Source organism: Takifugu rubripes, chromosome 3, assembly GCF_901000725.2.
Source record: "Takifugu rubripes chromosome 3, fTakRub1.2, whole genome shotgun sequence".
In the NCBI taxonomy this organism is placed as follows: Eukaryota; Metazoa; Chordata; class Actinopteri; order Tetraodontiformes; family Tetraodontidae; genus Takifugu; species Takifugu rubripes.
Genome location: NC_042287.1, coordinates 2,518,279 through 2,539,319, shown reverse-complemented (window position 1 = coordinate 2,539,319; position 21,041 = coordinate 2,518,279). Strand labels below are relative to the sequence as shown.

The 21,041-nt window shown below is 42.3% G+C and overlaps 2 protein-coding genes across 3 annotated transcripts; both read right to left on the bottom strand.

Moving 5' to 3' along the window:
• Nucleotides 1-14: 14 nt before the first annotated feature.
• On the bottom strand, nt 15-14,405 carry ntsr1 (neurotensin receptor 1 (high affinity)). The gene is made up of 4 exons (XM_003962898.2): nt 13,247-14,405; nt 8,681-8,882; nt 7,395-7,479; nt 15-557 (listed from the first exon to the last, which is right to left on the bottom strand). Exons 1-4 carry the CDS (start codon nt 13,892-13,894, stop codon nt 302-304), a joined length of 1,191 nt encoding a protein of 396 aa, XP_003962947.1. The 5' UTR covers nt 13,895-14,405; the 3' UTR covers nt 15-301.
• Nucleotides 14,406-15,700: 1,295 nt separating this feature from the next.
• On the bottom strand, nt 15,701-20,809 carry nsfl1c (NSFL1 (p97) cofactor (p47)). Of its 2 annotated transcripts, none has more exons than XM_011620741.2 (9): nt 20,665-20,809; nt 19,887-19,987; nt 19,446-19,526; nt 18,590-18,755; nt 18,394-18,486; nt 18,176-18,285; nt 17,959-18,096; nt 17,567-17,731; nt 15,701-16,674 (listed from the first exon to the last, which is right to left on the bottom strand). In XM_011620741.2, the coding sequence occupies exons 1-9, from the start codon at nt 20,764-20,766 to the stop codon at nt 16,512-16,514; spliced, it is 1,119 nt and encodes a 372-aa protein (XP_011619043.1). In that variant the 5' UTR covers nt 20,767-20,809; the 3' UTR covers nt 15,701-16,511. The 2 variants fall into 2 exon arrangements, with proteins under 2 accessions (XP_011619043.1, XP_029689921.1); XM_029834061.1 differs by having other exon boundaries at nt 19,446-19,523.
• Nucleotides 20,810-21,041: the final 232 nt, after the last annotated feature.

Genomic DNA, 21,041 nt, shown 5'->3' with positions numbered 1-21,041 from the left:
AAGTTTCTTGTGAACAGACCTGTCTTTTGTCACACCTGACCGTTTCGGTGGCGTCCAGCCGCCTTCTTCCGAAGTGTAGTGTAATGGTCTGGTCATTAAGTTTTAAACAGATTTTAGTGCTGTCTTCCCACCAGGGTGAGGGGGGAGACAGCTGGATGGCCTCCCTGATCCAAAAGAGTGTCGTGTATGAGAAAAGACACAGATGTGTTCAGAAGAAAAAAGATGGTATGAAAACAGAGCACAGTGATTTGTTTGGAGGCTATGGCTAAATAACTACCACAGTTCTGCACATGCAGTCTGCTCAGTATGCTGTCTCCTTAATGATGTTGGTACAGAGGGTCTGGTTGCTGCTGATGCTGATGGAGCGGCCCGTCAGAGCGCCCCGCTGCCTCTTGTGTGAGCGGTGCCGCGGCATGCAGAGGTAACACAGTGTAGACAAGAAGACCTGGCGGTAGGTGGCAGACAGCAGGTTGTAAAGGACGGGATTGATGGCTGAGCTCACGTAAAACAGCACGTTGGTCAGCATGTAGAAATAGTGGTAGAAATCATACAGGTCTCTATGGCAACAAGACAACAAAGGAGAGTCTATTAAAATATTAAAAATTCCATAGCTTAACAGGAGTAACAACACGAGTAACAACAGGAGTAACAACACGAGCAACACGAGTAACAACAGGAGTAACAACAGGAGTAACAGGAGTAACAACACGAGCAACAGGAGTAACAATACGAGAAACAACAGGAGTAACAACACGAGTAACAGGAGTAACAACACGAGCAACAGGAGTAACAATACGAGAAACAACAGGAGTAGTAACAGGAGGAACAACACAAGTAACAACAGGAGTAACAACATGAGTAACAACATGAGTAACAACAGGAGTAACAACACAAGTAACAAAATGAGTAACAACATGAGTAAAAACAGGAGTAACAACAGGAATAACAACAGGAGTAACAACACAAGTAACAAAATGAGTAACAACATGAGTAAAAACAGGAGTAACAACAGGAATAACAACACAAGTAACAAAATGAGTAACAAAATGAGTAACAACAGGAGTAACAACATGAGTAAAAACAGGAGTAACAACAGGAATAACAACAGGAGTAACAACACAAGTAACAAAATGAGTAACAACAGGAGTAACAACAGGAGTAACAACAGGAGTAACAACACAAGTAACAAAATGAGTAACAACATGAGTAACAACAGGAGTAACAACACAAGTAACAAAATGAGTAACAAAATGAGTAACAACAGGAGTAACAACATGAGTAAAAACAGGAGTAACAACAGGAATAACAACAGGAGTAACAACACAAGTAACAAAATGAGTAACAACAGGAGTAACAACATGAGTAACAACAGGAGTAACAACATGAGTAACAACAGGAGTAACAACATGAGTAACAACAGGAGTAACAACACAAGTAACAAAATGAGTAACAACATGAGTAACAACAGGAGTAACAACACAAGTAACAAAATGAGTAACAACACAAGTAACAAAATGAGTAACAACAGGAGTAATAACATGAGCAACAGGAGTAACAATACGAGAAACAACAGGAGTAGTAACAGGAGTAACAACAGGAGGAACAACAGGAGTAACAACATGAGTAACAACAGGAGTAACAACACAAGTAACAAAATGAGTAACAACAGGAGTAACAACATGAGCAACAGGAGTAACAATACGAGAAACAACAGGAGGAACAACACGAGTAACAATAGGAGTAACAACACAAGTAACAAAATGAGAAACAACAGGAGTAACAACATGAGTAACAACAAAAGTAACAACAGGAGTAACAACACGAGTAACAGGATTAACAACATGAGTAACAACAGGAGTAACAAAACGAGTAACAAAACGAGTAACAACACGGGTAACGACACGGGTAACAACACAAAGACACCCAGACAGTCCAGGACATGACATGGTGTAAAAGTCAGGCAGGCAAGTTCCCTTAGCATCCTGGTCAGAAACCTCAGTGTCATTCATTCATTCGTCCATCCGTCCATTTATTCATTCATTCATTCATCATTTTCATGCAGCTGTTACAATCAAAATTATCTCAGGGTTCTGTCCAGAATCCCTGGTCCCCAACAAGCAACAGTGGTGAGGGAAAACTCCCCTTTAAGAGAGGGAAACCTTGAGCAGGTCCACTACCCTTAGAACATTATATGTATATCCATGTCACATAAATGTAGATGTTACTCCCAGAACCTGTCTGGGTTTTCTTTTTCCAGTTTTGCCGATGCTGGATGTGGTCCATCAAGACCCGAAGGATGGGTAGGCCAGATTTCTGTATGAGGACATCTTATCTTCATATGCTGCATACTTTACTGTATTGATGATAATGTTGATGTTTTCTAAACAGGAGGCATCCACTGCATGTTTGTCCATCCCAGAGACACACAAACCTCATCCATGGCTCTCATTCAGGTTTCTTCTTTTTCCCTAAAAGAGTTTTAAGATTTTCTGACCCAGTTTGAGGGGCTAAGGACAGAGGTGGTCACAACGGTGCAGCTGCTAAAGCCTTTCGAGGCGAACAGTGTTTGGGATTTTGGGCAATAAAGTTGAACTTGGCCAGGCTCATATGAGTAGTATGCAAGTATATTAATTACACTAAATCAAATCAGAGCTTAAGCTGAGCGGATCAGTGGGGTCAGAGGTCAGCACAGCTATGGGGTCGGTGATACCAGCAGATGGTTACAGGTATCATCAAAATAGGAGACATCTTAAAAGGTCACAAAGGGAAACCTGGGCAGTTTCCCCTCCTATAAGAGTCCAAGGCTCTTCATACGGTGACACATAGTAAAACAGTGGTCAAGTTCACTAAACTGTTTGAGATGTTGCTACTTTGCTACACAGAAACAAACCTGAGAAACATATAATCCACCAACAATAAAGAGGAGAAACCGCAATAAAACAACAATAATTTCAAACTCCTACTGAGTGACAGGGCAAATCCAAAGCAATCATGAAATAGGGGCTTTTCTATTTAATACTGATGATTCATAGGATGAATCAGAACAAAGAAAGCTTCCCTCTCTTTGTTAATAAAAATGCATATATGGGCCCCTGAAGACCAGGCTCCTAGATTACCTGGCTCAGCCCTGCTTAAGAAGAGAAAAATCCTAATAAATATCAGGCGGAACATATTTGTGTGTCTTTGTAGGGTCCAGCTGACTCTCCGCTGACCTTAATGAATTCCTCTGACCTGGACAAATGAGAACCTTAATGGACCAACCTTTAAGCTTCCATTAAATCTTTTTAGATTTAATGGTCTATCATCACCTTGTGTGAGGAGGGCAAAATAGGATCCATGTAACGGACTAACGTTGTTAGAGGAGAAATGTGAGAAAGAAAATTAAGGAGTGATTAAGTTAATGGCAAGGCAAAGGGGCAGAGGTCTTTAAATGGCAATGAATAATTTAGAGACATCGTACCAGCAGAACCTGCTCTATTGATCTGTTTTTCTTCAGAATCAGACCGTGGCCACTGAGGCGTGCACTAAATTACAAACGTGTCTCTGTCTGCTTTCACATCCATTAGACATAAACAAGAATAGGTCATAAGGGTAAAAATGGGATGGAGTAGGACCTTTTGCCCTTGACCCCTTCAGGATATCATCAGTTTTTGCTTGTTGGTCAAACTAGCACTGAAATGGCGTCAGCTCGGATAACTGGCTTCTTCTTCTACTGTCCACCAGCCAGGTGTGTTGCCTTGTGACATCGCTGGACCATCTTCTAGGTCTCTTCTTGTCAGGCGCAATAGCGGGAGATGCTGACCTGTTCAAGCTTCCACTTCCTTTTTTCGTTCTAATGTCCAAAACGTGGCTAGACTAGACCACTCATGGACGGCACTGGCTCCTGAGCCGACCAGACAGTTGAGCCCCTTAAGAAGATGTGAGGAGGATTTTCTTCTAAGGCAGTTCTTTGCTTTTCACATCTGTGCTGTGTCTATTCCACCAGATGTGAAGAAGCTAGTGCTAGTATAGCTACAGACAGTTATCAGTAGCAGATATGGGTCTGTCAGATCGTTTTGACCTATACTACATCTATATATATAATATCTCAACTGGATGTTCCAAGAACAACCAGAACATGCTCAAAAGTGATGGGGAGTGAATGAACCGAGCTGCTTTTGGACTCCCAGTTTGAGACCGATAGAACAGGGGTGGCGAATCAGCCAGATATTTTGGTGCTGAAAGAAGGCAGCTGATTTGATGTAGCCACTGTTAAGAAACACGACAAGCTCATTAAACACTTTGATGGTACGCACAATATGTACACCCAGGAGGAGCCAGCACGATGGATGACTCAGGGATTCAAAACAAAGCTGAACTCTTCATGGATAAAGCTTCCTTATAAGGTGCCATGGCTGATCCTGGGGCACGAGGCTGAATTCTGAGCAATATCGGAAGTGGAAAAACTTTACAAAACATAACATAGTGGCAGAGCTCCAATGGGAAACCTCAACCCACAGGGCTGGACAGCACTGGATCTACTCCTGGCTGAAGCTTACATTTCAAAAAGCTCTATGTGAGCGTTCTTCCTGATGCATGGATTGATCTATATTTAACAAAACAAAAAAAAAACAAAAAAACACCCCTGTTTATGGCAAACGGCCATTTTTGGAAAAAGGTCAAACACTTCTCTGTTAAGCAGGAAGTGTGCATGTTTATTGTGTGCACGTCCTCACACCACCGTGACAACTTCTGCTGCATTTGTTCAGGTGTTCGATGTGCTATAATCCTTTATTTTTCTTTTGAAGCATGTACAAATATATAAAACTAAACACAATACGCTCAAATATAATACTAACTCATGTTGAAAGCAAAAACACTTTGCTAGATTTGCAACATTTAAGTGCCAGACACAGCTCAGTTAGCTGGCAGAAACAGGGAAACCAGATTTTTTCCCCCTTCTCCTTGGAATTGTGTTCCAAAAAAGATTTCATCCTGTTCATCCTTCATTAAAACTAAAAATACACCGCATTACAGCTCTGTTTTATCTGGTGGTTGTTCAGTTTTATATTTTAGACAGTTAAAGTTCTATTGCATTTATGTTGTATTTATCGGCACTTTATAAACTTGCTGTCCTGCTGTTTGACATGCCCTTATAAGGACATCACAGATTTAATCCTATATACAGCACAACAATAAAGTTGTCTCACTTTATCTTTAAATAGCCATTTTAACAGGAAGCTTTACCACCGCCCTAGTGGCTCCTTGGAACTTTTTCAAAAATATGAAATATAAAAAAAGATATGTGAATATATTTTTTTGTTTTAATATAATTTCTGTAGGATGGAAAAACATGACAAAGATTCTTAAAGTTTTCTAATGCTGTAAAAATGTGTGTAGAATAAATATTTAATTTCAACATCTCATTATAATGGAAGTTAAACTTAAAGCACCAACGTACAGCAGAGTGGCCATGTGGTGCGTCATTCTCTCCAAGATGCTGCAGGGAAAATAAACATTTAATCTTGAATTCTCATTATGTATTTGTAGCCTACTTTTCATTTTAAAAGTAGGCTAATACAGCTAACATAGACAATTACAGCATGTGTTGCCTTCATAATAAAGTTTATATATATATATAGGTTCCGGAACAGAACGGAACCACAAACACAGCCTGCACGTCATGCAACTAGGAATTCTATCAAGCCACAACTCTGGTTAGTACTGTTAGCTCACATCAAAGAGGTTTGGGGTTCTAATTACTGGGACTTCTGAAAGTGATCTGCTGTGTGGAGTCTGTTGTGCAGTGGTACCTGATCTCGCTGAGATAAGAGTCCCCAGAGAAAATGGGTTTGTGTTTTTCCCCATTTGCACGGAACTCAGTAGGTATAATAGCTGTGCAGCTTCAAATAACTCAGTTGATTTGAAAAGAAAATTGGTGTATTGTCCGACGTAAACAGGTTACAGGTTTTTCGCAGGGATCGCACACTACACCAGCTGAGCAATGATGTTTTAGCAGCCTTTTTCATTCTCTAATTTTTCTCCCACAACCATGTTTCTTGAAAAGTAGAAACAGCATTTCAATTATATGTATACATTTATATGTATAACATGTGGCAGTATAGTTGCAGAATTATGACAAAAATAATCCAAGGTAGTTTTCTCTGTCAACTGGACTGGGTTTCTTCTCTTGAAGACATTTCGCCTTCTATCCAGAAGGCTTCTTCAGTTCTGAAATCGCTGGGGAGAGAGCTTGAAAATATATAGCCCCTGTGGACCATTAGCATGCTAATGATCTGGGTGGTCACCTGAGAGTCGTTAGCAGGGTCGTCGGTCGGGTCGCTCACCTAGTTTCAGTTGAGGTGTCTCCCCTTTGTCTGCTGGCTCACATGGTGGGGAGTCACTGGGTCTCCTGGAATGGTGTGAACGTTTATTTTGCTGTTAGAAGGAGTGGAGGACTGCATTGTATGTGGGTGACAGGAAGTTCCTCAGTCCACCACCTCTGTTTAAGGATGGTTTTTCCAATTTGACATGGATGGCTTCCTTGACACCCCTCTCAAACCAGCGGTCTTCTCTGGCCAGTACCCGTACTTGGCTGTCCTCAAAGGAGTGCCCACTCTCCTTTAGGTGTAAGTGGACTGCTAAGTCCTGACCTGAAGAGGTGGCACGTCTGTGTTGTGCCATTCTTCTGTGGAGAGGTTGTTTGGTTTCCCCAATGTACAGTTCGTTGCATTCCTCCAGGCACTGTACAGCATAAACAACATTACTTTGTTTATGTCTTGGTGTCTTGTCCTTTGGGTGTACTAACCTCTGTCTGAGAGTGTTGCTGGGTTTGAACTGAACCGGTATGTCATGTTTCTGGAGGATCCTCCTAAACTTCTCAGAGACTCCGGACAGGTAGGGGATGGAAACGCTGCGGCGTTTGTTTCTCTCCTCCTCTCCTTTGCTGGGGTCTCGTTTTCTTGAGGTTTTGGTGAAGGCCCAGTCTGGGTAGCCGCATGTTTTGAGAGCTGTCTTAATGTGGTCCTGTTCCTTCTTCCTGCCTTGGGATGTGGTGGGTATTTCATTAGCATGCTAATGGTCCACAAGGGCTTCATTTTCAAGCTCTCTCCCCAGCAATTTCAGAACTGAAGAAGCCTTCTGGATAGAAGGCGAAACGTCTTCAAGAAAAGAAACCCAGTCCAGTTGACAGAGAAAACTACCTTGGATACAATGACCTGGATGATTGAGAATCTACACAGACGACAAAAATAATGTTAGACAAAATGAGAATATCAGTAACACAATTTCACCATGAAGATGTAACTCTTCTCTTACTCAAAAGTGTGAAAGTAAGTGTCAGTGTCATTCAGTCTATAATCAGCAGGATCTACTGGAGTGACCCTCGCGAGAAGATTAATAAAACAATTACTCACTCGGACCAGTCAGAGATGTAACAAAACATGAGGCGGCGAGCGTGATAGGGTAGCCAGCAGACCACGAAGGCTATGACCACCGCTCCTGGACAGAGAGATGACATCAGCCATGAAGAAATTTGCACCTTAACTCTCTTGGATAGAATCTTCTATGATTTGGCATAAAAAACAAAACCAAAAAAACTGAAATACATTGAATCACTGAGTAATAAAGAGTGATGATATTGTGTAAAACAGTGGTTCCAGGCTCGTTTATTGTTTTTTTATTGACACATTTACACTCCAAGAATCAGATGTTTGCTAAAATAGGAGACCTGTTCCCCTATGATGGGCATTGCAGCTGTGTTTAACAGTCTAAAGGGGCCTGGGCTGGGAAGGGGGAAGGTTCCTGGTTCAAGCCCAGATGCAGACAAAACACGGAAGGTGCTCTGGCAGCAGGGAGAGATCCCAGGACACAACCGACAAGATGCTAACATGGGGCGAAATGCTAACAGCTGGCGACTTTTCCAGGGGTGGGCCGTGCCTTCGTCCTTATGCAGGTGGGAAAGTCTCCAGCACCATCTCCGTGACCACGAAAGGTGAAGGAAAAGAAATGAAATGACCCAGATGAATAAGAACCCACACGTACACTGGCTCTATTGACAACCAGCCTGTTGAAGTAGCAAGTTGAAAGGCAAGTTTTGAAGGTGCCACCAGCGGCCAATTCCTGAAATAGATTCTTCATGGCAACACATGTCGGTGTTGAGTTTAAAAATGCCTTTTCAACGATTACAGAACAGTAAATGTAACATAATGTTTATAATACAAAATGGTGTGATCGCCTTGTTCTCTTCGTACTACTTGTGTGTTGGTGTTTCCTTAATGATACCTTCCTCTGTCTAATGTGAGACACCTGTTCAGTCTCACCTTCGCCTTGTGTCTCAGCCGATTCTGTCCCGTACTTGTGTCAGTTTGTTGTGTTTATGTTATCAGAAAGTCAGTTATTCTGTCCATATATGATGTCTGTCATCTAAATACTTAGTGTAAGTTAACCTTAGTTGCTTTTCCTGAACTCCCCACATCAACAGTCTCCCAGTACATGTGTTTGGACACTGTGCCTCACTGTTGTCTGATTTTAGTTTCTGGGCTTATATATACTGTCAAAAACTGTGTTGTGATGTAGACACTCTGCATTAATCACATTCCTGACCAGAGTCCAACTTTTAAAGATCTTAATGAATGAAATACAAACTCTGCTTCTCTACCATACATACATGCACAAATAAATGTGACTAATTTCTACTTACGGAGAACAAGCACTCCATGCCGAAGAGACTGAGCACGGTTGGGCTCCGTGGTGACATTAAGAATGGTTCGATTCCCGCCAACGATGCAGATGCGGTTGTCTTGTTCTGCCTCGCGGAACATTCGCAACAGCTGATGGGCTATGACCCCGTTTAAGGCAGATATGGCCACCATGGGTAGGACAAAGGACAGAAATGCATTCACCTAATGGAGCAAGCACAATAGCATCGTCATTTATTAGCATTTTATGTTACCTTTTTATGTCATAGGTCACATAGGCTAGATGTCACATGAAACAGAAATGTTTCAGATAATAAATAAGTAAATGTAAAAACTTTAATTTCCATCAATATTGTATTCAATTCCTCACTTGATTCTGCAAACACAGTGCAAGCCCCAGGGATTTTATTTTGGTACTTCCTGTTACCAGCAGTGTATATTTGCACATTAGCTATATATTTAGTATCATTGGAGACATTTAGATTGAACATTTAGATTGAACATTTAGAGTAAACATTTAAAATCTAAATTTAGATTTCAGAATTTGGATTAAGATTTAAAATTTTGATTTAGAATTAACATTTAGATTTAGATAAAACATTTAATGTAACATTTAATGTTTATATTTAACATCCAATATTTACATTAACATTTACATTGTAAGTATCCTAAAAAGTTACTTTAAAAGTGACTAAAACCACTCATTAGACACGATTTAAAGGTGTGCGACAAGTTGTTGCTGTATTTGTTTTTAGTGTGAGCTGCTTTACATATGTCAAATCTGCAAAAACTGTGTGAGAATATTTTGTTGTTCCCTAAGAGTAACAGGAGGCACACATTGAGTGTTCAGTATTCAGGTGGTATGAATTAAAAAACAATGTTATATCCACCTTGTGTCATTTAATCTTCCTGTTGTAGCAACAATATAGGGCTAGCTGTGATTATTTAGATTTAAAAAATTATGGATCATTAAGGTCGCATCAGCAGGGTTTAGCATTGCAATTATGGCTCTCACCTTAGAATACGGCCATGAAACCTGACTTCTGCAAACTGGAACTGCAGCTTCTTTACCCGAATCACAGCTTGACCTCCCAACAGCACCCCATCAGTGCCAGCAGGTTGGTGGCATGGCCAGACTCAGCCTCTTCGTGTATGCCACCACCACCACCACCACCAATATGTGGTCACTGATGGCTTCAGCCCATCCAACAGCTCATGGTGTTTTCTGTCAAAGACTTAGGGTGCCACTGACACACCGAACAGCAGTTTGAGCCTCCGTTTTCTCCCCCAAGGAGTCCAAAAGGTTGTCATGAGACAGCTTTCAGTATCCAGCCTGCATTGCAGAGAGACTTCTCATCAACTAAGGTGAAGATTCTGCCTTTTGGCAGCTTGTGAAGAACTTCCTTGAGAATGAGCATAATGTAGAGAGCACCTGAGAGCTTTGATCAGGAACCTAGGATTGAGACATTTACTCAGTTTGTGTTACCTGCTCACTATCGCCATGTTGATGACTTAGTTGGCTCTGTGACTGGGGGTGACGTGACCTTCCTTCTCATAACCATCCAGCACACAATTTTGGTAAGAGGTCTGGGCCGTACACATTGAACTTTAAGCACCTCATCTGGGATTGTGATGGCAATCACTGCGACTAACGTAAGTCATTTCTTTCTCAATATCCTTCGCCGTGTGCTCCTATTTTCAACGGCCAGTACAACCTTGTCACGAATCATTTCATCTTGTATCTGCCCATACTCACAAAAATGTCTATGATCCCCCTTCTTTCTGTTTACAGCGCCGTGAACATGTACCTTTCACAGATAATGTTCTCAAGTACTTTAGGTGTCCAGTATCTTTTTGGGGTCCAATGCTTGTCCTCCTTTAGGTTGTGATGGTAACTGAGAAAGGAGAATGGAACCTCCTCCCCCCAGAAAATGTCCAGCTTCAGTCTGTCGTGAAGTTCATTGGTGCAGGTGGAGAAATATTTGCTGCCATTCAAGCTTCTCAGATGCCAACATGGTGGGCACTCAAAGCAACTAACAGCCACTCATTGTAAACATGAGGCTCCGCTCCTGACACCATGTTTACCTGCATTATTCTGTACTCAGTAATAACAACAAACACCTGATAGTTTCATGCTGTGTAGTCCAACTGCGTGGAGAACGTGTAACAACCATGTGACATCTTCGGTGCTCCTCACTTTGAGACCCTGTAACTAATCACTTCTTAAACCATACATCTGAACAGCGGTTCCCCCTCCAACTCACCTCCAGGCTGCAGCAACCAGTGGTGATCAAGTATGTAAGTGAAGACCGACTCCTACTTTCTGGTTCAGGCGCTCGATCATTTCCAGTGTGGGATTCCCCCGTGTCTCAGGGGCGTGAAGCTCCATGGTATTTGAAGTGGCCAGCAATTTTGTGACATATGGCCAATACATATGTAAATCCATGGTCCGAGAGGCTCATGGAGATGCTCCTAGTGGGCAGGTGATGCAGGGCACCTGCTCATATGGTAGTATTTGAGCCATGTCTGTCATATTGATTGTGCTTTCCATCTTTATATTTGGGACTTTTCTTTTTTTTCTCCATATTTACTCTTGTGTTGTAGTGTTTGAACCTGTTCTGCACCTCTGCAAAGTGACACTCTTCTGGCTTCATTACAGTTTTTAAAAAAAACAGCGCAGATGTTCAATGCAGTTACAGAACAAATCATGATAATTCCAAAAATTCGTCGTCTCATCTTCATTTTGACAGGCCTAATAATTACAGTGACTAAAGCATTAAATAAAAATAGTGCACACACTGACCTTAAATAAGGAAAATAGCAGCAACAACAAATATCAGCTAAGATGGAGGAACAAAGATCCACCTGATCCTCCACATACGTCCATGGAGCGTCCAGAATGCTGCTCAGCTCCTTGCTCAGCTGAGCTGTGCCCACAGCAGCATCTCATTTAGCAGATGTCATTACGGCTCATGTAAACAGCCAAAGGGAGTCATTCTTTTCCAGCTTAGACTCATGCTGGGCTCCATTACTGTCCTCATCATCATCATCAACATCAACATCACACATTTCACCATTAGAGTCAGTCCAGACAGCTCAGCCTGAACCATGGAAGACACATTCACTGACCACCTGTTTGTGGTTCAACTCTTAACTCACTCTCTCTCTCTCTCTGTGTGTGTGTGTGTGTGTGTGTGTGTGTGTGTGTGTGTGTGTGTGTGTGTGTGTGCGTGTGTGTGTGTGTGGGACAGAGGCTTTGCTTCTTTCTTTTCAACTTTAATCAGTCGTCAGGTGTCCTAGAGGCAGGGGACCTTGAGAAGTCAGCCAGCCTGGTCATTAGCACCATTAACATTCTTCCTCTACGATTCTGCTTTAGAAACACGGCTGCACTGAATCTGTAGCTTCTATGAAGTAACAACTGTTATTACACCTGTAATAAACCAGTAAGGAGCTGGCAGCACTAACTCATTTCTACCAAAATAACTATTTGCTACAGTTTTTGGCCAATGCAGAAATACAACAATGGCTGTCTTTATAGTAGTTTAAGCAAATTCTTAGCAGTTACTTTTTTAATCATGAGAATTCTATCACAGCAAATAAAACAAGCACGTCTGCTGAAAATGTAAAAAAGGGTTGGTGAAATCCCCAATAGCCCAAATATTTCTGTGGAACAAGTGATGACAATAGGGATTGATTGTGTGGTGCATAATAAAGAGAGTGTGACTCCATCCATCATCCATCCATCCATCCATCCATCCATCCATCCATCCATCCATCCATCCATCCATCCATCCATCCACCCATCCATCCACCCATTCATCCATCCATCCATCCGTCCGTCCACCCACCCCCCCACTATCCATCCATCCATCCATCCATCCAACCCACCCATCCATCCATCCATCCATCCACCCACCCACCCACCATCCATCCACCCATCCATCCATCCATCCATCCACCCACCCATCCATCTATCCACCCATCCATCCATCCACCCACCCACCCACCCATCCATCCTTCCATCCATCCATCCACCCATCCATCCACCCATCCGTCCATCCATCCACCCACCCATCCATCCATCCAACCATCCACCCACCCACCCATCCATCCATCCATCCATCCATCCATGCAACCATCCATCCATCCACCCATCCATCCATCCATCCATCCATCCATCCAACCCACCCACCCACCCATCCATCCATCCATCCATCCATCCATCCATCCATCCATCCATCCATCCACCCACCCATCCACCCATCCATCCATCCATCCATCCATCCATCCAACCATCCATCCATCCATCCATCCATCCATCCATCCATCCACCCACCCACCCATCCTTCCATCCACCCATCCATCCATCCATCCAACCATCCGTCCATCCATCCATCCATCCAACCAACCAACCAACAGGAAATGTTGTGGGATTCATTCCTGCTGAACATTATTCACCCTCCCTTAAACACACTATTTGTTGTCAAGTATATTTTTGGAAACTTCTCCATAATGGTGAAATTCAAGTTAAAGGGGATCCCGGCACACAGAGTGTAAAGTTCGCTCACCTGGAGAACGATTTTCACGGAGACAGGTGACACCACGGCCGTGCAGATCTTCTCCCCGTTCCGCAGCTTCTGGCCCATGATGAACAACATCGGCGCAGCGAATGCGAACGAGGTGACCCACGTTGCGCTGAGGAGCTTTTTAGTTCGGCTGCTGGACATGATGCTCTTGGCTTTGAACGGGTGGCAGATGGCCAAATAGCGTTCGACGCTCAGGCTGGAGATGTTGAGAACGGTGGCGTAGGAGCAGCTGTCTCGGAGAAAGTAGTACCCGCGACACACGGCGTCGCCGAACACCCAGGGGTAGTGGAACCAGATGAAGTTATAGAGCTCGACGGGCATCGAGAGGACAAGGATGAGGAGATCGGAGACGGCCAGGCTGACCAGGTGGTAGTGCACGGTGCTCTGGAGGTTGTGCAGGGTTTTTTTGGTAAGCAGGATGTAGAGGGTGATGGAGTTCCCCAGCGAGCCCACGGTGAACAGGGCTACGTATATGACTGTGACGATCACCTTGGAGTAAATGTCCGTGTTTACTTCCAGGTCTTCGTCCTCCTCCCAGGTGTTGTTGTAACGTGGAAGCAGTGACTCTTGGCCAGGAATTCTCTGCGCCAGCGCGCCGTCGCCATGTGAATGCGTAAAGTTGAAATCCATGGTGTCTCTGCGCGCGTTGAAGCGTAAACCTGTTCCCTTTCACCTCTCCGCAGCTAGTCCCATCACGTTTGGGCCACAAATCGGAGGAGGTCACCTTTTATAAGCGAGTACAGGACATGAACAGCCATTGGAGCCGGTGTGGTGACGCACGGCCGAGCGGTGACTGGAGCCCACCGCACTCCCACCATGTCTCAAGTCCATGTCTCAAGTCCATGTCTCATGTCCATGTTTCTTGTTATATGGACACATCAGAAATGACAGAAACCTCATCACGGGGTGTTTGCGTTGTTATGTAACCAGTGGTCACCAGTGGTTATTGTTATGTGGGTAAATTACTCATCCGCGGGACTGTTGGAAGCACATGTTGATTTAAGGCTCATCCAATGTCTCCAAATCACATCTCACTGAAACCATGTTAACTTTTTACATCGTCAGTTTTATTACTGTTGCATGACTGACAGAACCATTGTGAGTTTCTTAAAGAAGCGGCAACTGCGACTTTCTTTGTGTTTCCCTGCTGTTTTTTTGAGATGTGAAGAGTTGCTGCTCCCGATATCAAGCAACTAATCTCATATAATAATAATAATAATAATAATAATAATGATAATAACAACAATAATAATAATAACTATTATTATTATTATCTTTTTTCTAATCTCCATCGGGCAGTTAAGAATACATTTAATCAGCCGTTTCTCAGTAGAAAAGAGGAAAAACATAGATTCAAAATAAATCCGAACGTTATTAATTTACCTAGAGCGACGGAAAAATTCATATGAGATCTCAAAATTGTCTTTTAGAAATAAAAATAGTAAAAACATCATCTGATGCGTGTGACAGTGAATTTAGTATGGTCAATGATTTATACTAAAGTAGAAAACATTTCAAAGGTAAACGGTGCCGTCTGTATCAGCTATATGAAGCCACATTTCTACACTGATGAATGTATCACGGAGCTGCAGGGGTCAACATGATAATGGTGCACCCACTGACCAATCGGTTTCCTTGGCAACTAATCTCACCATTCACAGATTTCCAAACTGGTTTGTGCTCATGTCTTAACAGGTTTACTCTACCTGCTACCAGCTCCATTATATCCGACTCCTCTAAATTAGTGCGCGTCACCTCCAGCAGATTCCTGTTTCACTCTTTTCATAACATGATATAAAGAATCTGAAGGCCGTGGAAGAGGCCTCCCCTCAATCAGTAGAATTTTCCTGCAACTACTTGAGAAACGCTTCAACACGGTTTCAAAGACACCACTAAGTGCGGCGGCGCCATCTAGTGGTGTAAGTGAAAAGAACTTAACCTTTTATAAAAGTGGCTGTCAAGTGTGTCAAAGTATACTTCGTGGTTTTCCTCTCAGGTATCATGTTTTGTCCAGAGGTCAGCAGGCTCAGAATACATAAGACAGTGACGGATATTTGTGTGAAAATCCAGAAAGGTTCCAGGTTGAAATCCCCTGGGGAACAGGGTCCTTTTGGTTTGGAACATGCATGTTCTCCCCATAAGTTGACTGCGTACTCTAGCTTCCTTCCAAAACGTTCTTACAGACTGTGAATGGTTGTTTGTCTGTCTATGTTTGCCCCTGTGGTGAGCTGAAGACCTGCAAAGAGTGGATCCCACCTCTCACCTGAGGGCAGCTACCGTTTAACATTTTTTAAAAAGAAATAATATCAATACTCTGATTTGTCATGTGAGCAAAAAATATAATAATGATGATGGTGTTTATAGCCCCACTAAACATGTATAGACAAGCGGTAAATGACACTAGAAAGAGTTTAAGATAAATAAGGACAGATTTGCTTTACTGCAACCATAAAATGGATTTATTTTACCATCGGTATATATATATACTTCAAATTAAAGGTTTGTGTTCCTTTAATTGTTTTGAACAGTTTTGAGTATTGTGAAGCTTTGTAAATAAAATAAAAAAACCTAAAAGGAACAAAGGGTAAATGACATGTTTATGTTGAACTGAACCAATGGCTAGAAAAGGAGAGCTGAGCAACTACTGAATGTTACACACTCAGGATGGTTGTACTCCCTGTGATCGGATGGGCGAGGGTGATTCCATCAATTCTAACGAAGGCAGCGAGGACACGATTCACTGTCACACTTTCATTTCTCTTTATTAGAGAAAACCTGAAAATGGTTTTAAAATATCACGTAGAAAGGATTCCTTGTGATTGGTGCTGTTCTGCCTGGAACTGCAATATTGAAGCAAGGTCCCGGCTTCCCGATGACAGATGGGATGTAACAAGGTTCAGGGTAAGGAATGTTCACCAAAAACCAAAGTTCACAAACAGCTCTACGCCTAAGCTGCTTTTCTGGCGAACCCGTTGCTGTAAAGCTAAACCGTCTACATCCGCTGCCCCCAAACCCAAATTTAATAGTAGATTTAACAGCTCTTCAGAAAAGATTCTATCATTTTCCTGTGCAACACAGGTGCACGGCTAAAGGTGGAGAGTGGGGTTTTATGGTTGACTTTAGAAAAACAAAAAATATTGAAATTACAAGTCCATACGCAAGTTCATGTTTCCCCTCTTGCAGCAGATTTGACGGGGCTGCAGCACTTCAACACCAAAACCAGGGGGCGCCGCTCTCTGGAGCCACTTCACTTTAGCCGCTGCACGATGACAGCGTTGAGGAGGTTGGCCTGCTGCAGTGTCTTGCTCTCGTCCGACAGCTCTTTATTGGGGAAAGTGGTCATCAGGACAAACTCCATGGCTGCCATTGAAGGTTGGGCTGCTATCACAAAGTGTCGCAGGTCAGACACCCTGGAGGACACAAGAAACAGACACACACCATGTTTTACACTCATTATATTTTCAATTCTTCTCTTTTACTGCATCCAGCTACAGCCTGATTCCCCCCGTTAGGCCATGTTTTCTTTCCAGATCTGACAAATGTGAGTAAAATGAGAAATGAGCAGTAGGTTGTTCTTTACAGTGTGTTTTGGTATGTTCCATTAGCTGACATTTAGCTGTAAACCAAATTTTTAAACTTTCACGGGTAATAATATAATCTATAGATACACAAAGTCCCGCAACAATTTTCCAACTTCCAGTTTGATTTTTTGCCGTTTTTGTTTGCATTTTAGGAAGATCTCATCAATGAATAAAGTGTAACCTAATGAGAATGTCTGAATTCCTTTGGAGTTACCGGTAATCTGTTTCCTGTTTGTGTGGTCATGTCTAAAATGTGTATCATATTATATAGCTTTAAGTCCAACAAAGTTCGACAAAAGTGAAGTGGGATGTTTGAGTGGTCATCATGGTGCCCAGGAGATGCGCTTTGCAATATTGGTGGGCAGGTATATCATATCTATAAGTCAAGATGTACATTCTAATTACATCCTAGCCAATTGTTCATTTAGCATTAATTTTAAGTAATTACCATTTGCATTTATCAATAACAAGTCTGTAAAACAATAACACATGTGAATGTATAGTCGTTTTAAAACGTGTTGTGCATCAAAGATGGTTTTTCTTATTCTACCTTTTCTTTTAAATTCAACATTTTTGGACTTTTCTCCAGAAAAGGGCCAAACAAGGATTCAACAGCAGAGCGACAGATGATGACCTTTACAATTTTGTCGTGCACAGTATTAAAATGTACATATGTGTTCCGTTACCCATCCCTGGGTTCAGAGGAGCAAGCAGAAATCACCTGTGAGTATGGTTGAACTTTTGGATGAGCTTGGTACCGTCTGCCAATCGAATCTGAATGCTAGTTAAAGGCTGGTCGTAGTCAAGGGTCACTGAAGTGCTGGCCTCGTTGGCGGCCTGGTTCTGCGTGGAGGTAGCAGCAGGTGAAGCCAATTCTGGAGTGGCACTAAAGAAGGAAGGATAAAACCACACAAACACAAGTTAACTTATTTCTCAGGTATACAATTGTAGTGAACTTGATTCTTGAAATTAAATCTAGAATTCAGATCACTGCCCTGGTCAAGGTGGAACTAGATTAACCAAACTAAATCAAGCAGAAACTGTGACATTAATAATGGTAATAACAGCTACATCTGGCCTGGGAAGACCTTTGAAAAGGTTGGTGCTTCTCACCTTCCCAACTTCTGTCCTTCCCCCCCAAAAGCCTTAAATGAGACCTTTGGTTTGGCAAAGTCCTCATCCCTGTGGTCCTCCATATCAAGGTTGACCTGACCGCCACGAGACTGCTCCCTCAGCTCCAGGGGAATCTCTCTGAAGGTGAATTATCAACAAGTGATGATGGACCCGCTGGCAGGGTGGCGAAATTTAAACTCAGCCAGACTAAACTCACCCCCTTCTGATTGCTTCAAGGAAGCCTGCATTGCCGGGATCATTGTAGTTCCTAAGATCACCGTTATCCAGACTGAAACCTGTCTTCCATAACTTCAGCACCACGTGGACCTAGCACACATGCACACGCATTTAGCTGCACATGTGGGTCATGACTTAATGAGCATGGGAAATCCCTGTTGCAGAGGTTATAGAGAAGTCAAGGTGGGCAGAACTCACATCTTGTTGGTTGTTGGAAGCTTGCTTCTCTCCAGCAACATATGCTGACTCTTCAGGAGCTGTGCCGAGCCTGTACCCTCCACCAAAGAAGGCCTGGGTCAGGAAAAACAGCAACAATAATATTAGAGGCAACAGATTCCCACAAATATAAAATCGCCTTTGAATGAAGTAAACAACGATCGTCAAAGGTTCACACATGGTGCTTCCTGGAGTCGACAGGCCCTTTCCCACTGCGGTCCAAGGGCACAGCCCCATGTTCCCTGGCCCCTTTGAACAAATCCTCCACTACTTCATTGGAACTCTTCTTTTTGGGAGGCCCAACGATCTGCTGGCCGCTTCGTTCTGATCCTCCAGCAAAGAACCTGTCAATGTTAAGAAATCATGGTCTTATTTTTTAAGGACAGGACGTTTTTTGCACAAATATATTCACATCAGCCGACTGGACATTTTTAACTTTTTTTTTTTCTCCATACAGGTGAGATATATCACTTTTAACAAAAACAGGAAACAGCATCAACCAATTTTTTTTTATAGCACTTCCTCTGATAATACAAATTAGGTATTGTAATAAAGGAGAAATTAGATTTGAATTAAGCATTTCAGGCATTTTACACAATAAAATCTTCAGAGCACATCAGGGGAAACAAAACACTTAAGAACTTCTGAAAAGAAATGTAAACACCACATTGTTCCCCAAATAAGGAACCTCAAGTGAGAGGTTGTGATGTTAGTACTGATATTTTACCACAGTAACAATGTTTACATGTGCAGCTCGGGCATAGAGCCACACCTATTGCTTGTCTAGGGTTAGGCCCTGGGATTCTGGAAAGCGCCTTGAAACAATTTTGATTGTATGAGACGCTATATAAATAAAGATTGACCTACAGCATAGGTGTCTCCACCAAGCAGTCAAGATAGGAAAAACAGATGTTACCAATGAGGATCATGTATGACTCATCTAAACTTATAGAGAATAGATCCTAAAATACATGTACCGGTAGCTAATGTGGTTTTAAAAGTTCCATGTAAAAATTGTTGGGCAATAAAGGTACCTTTGGCCTTCCTCCTCATCACTCTCCTCCTTAGCTTCATGCATCAGATCTCTGAAAGACGTCACTCTTGGCTGAGAGCTGCTGATAAAGACATACAGGAGTCAGAGTCTTCCACACACGCGTCCTGGGGCTGAAAGCATTCACACTTATTTACCACAATCATTTGAAATGGTCAAAGGAGAATTTGCTCGTCAGAAAACACAAATGAAGCGGAGATTTCATTGTTTCTACTAAAGCTTTTCAGAACCAACCTCAATTTAGACCACTTTATCTTACTCACTCAGGCACACCACATCAACAGGTGTGAAAAGGAATTTAAGATCTTTGATTTGTTGCCTCTTGCTACAAGCAAACACACACACACACACACAACTTATGTGTCCCTGTTATTGTTGATCGGTGTGTGAACCAATGCTGTGTTATATGAATGAGCAGGATTACCTGGGCCCCCCAGACCAGGACCCCGAGGAGCCACTATCAGGCGGAGGAAGGGTAACTATGTCTTCGTCACCTTCATCTTCAAAAAAACTTCCAAGTGCCAGCTGGGAGGAAATGAAAATAACAGTCATGATACTAAAACCAAAAGCAAAGCAGCTTGAACTGAAAGAGCTTGGAAGTTATTTTTACGATCTATGTAAACTTGGAATAAGGATAAACACTGTATATATTCAATGATATTAATAAATAAGCGACTAACTTCCGATGGAAGATGCATTAATAAACATAGGTGTCTGGTAGGTAGACGTTCTCTCTGGCCATTTCCACACATAAAAAAATATAAACCTGGTTCCAGGTAAAGAGCACAATCGAGACTAACATACCAATAATCAACATAATACGACAAAAGCAAGCTGACAGTGGATGATGACACACATATCATTGTGTTTCGTTAAGTCAATGTGCTAATTGTATGCTAACGCTACTTCGGATATCTCATTCAATTTGTTGGTCAGTAATATTAGACTTAGCTACATTGTCTCCCTGTTCAGGAAAACTGAGAGAATCCGAGTAGTTTTCCATTATGTACGTCAAAAAATCCTGTTATACAACAAAGCAATGCGGCTATTGTGACCTGGTGACTTGCAGAAATTACTAGGATATACGGGCTAACAGTAGCGCTAGGCTAATGATCCGAAACGCCATAATGCGGCTTTGTATTTTGTGATTTCACGCCCAAAACGCCAATTCAACGCAGAGGGAAAGTACAGAGAAAACGTACATGCAAACTCCAACCAGCGGACTCCAGAAAGAACCGGGCCCGCTCCTCATCCACGCCAGTAACAGCGACAAACTCCTTCACAGACTGTTCCTGGCTCGCCATTTTGATCTGACCATTGAACGACTGGTCCCCCTCCACCCGAGAAACAAGTAATAAACAATGGTTCCTACATGGGTTCCGACCCCAACTAACTAACTAACTAACTAACTAACTAACTAACTAACTAACTAACTAACTAACTAACTAACAAAATAAATAAATAAATAAATAAATGTTGATGTTTTGCTATTTTACTGCATCACACAAAATTGACAAACATACTCACAGGTGATACAGCACCTAATTAAAAACATCAGCTAATTAAAATGTGCAATAGG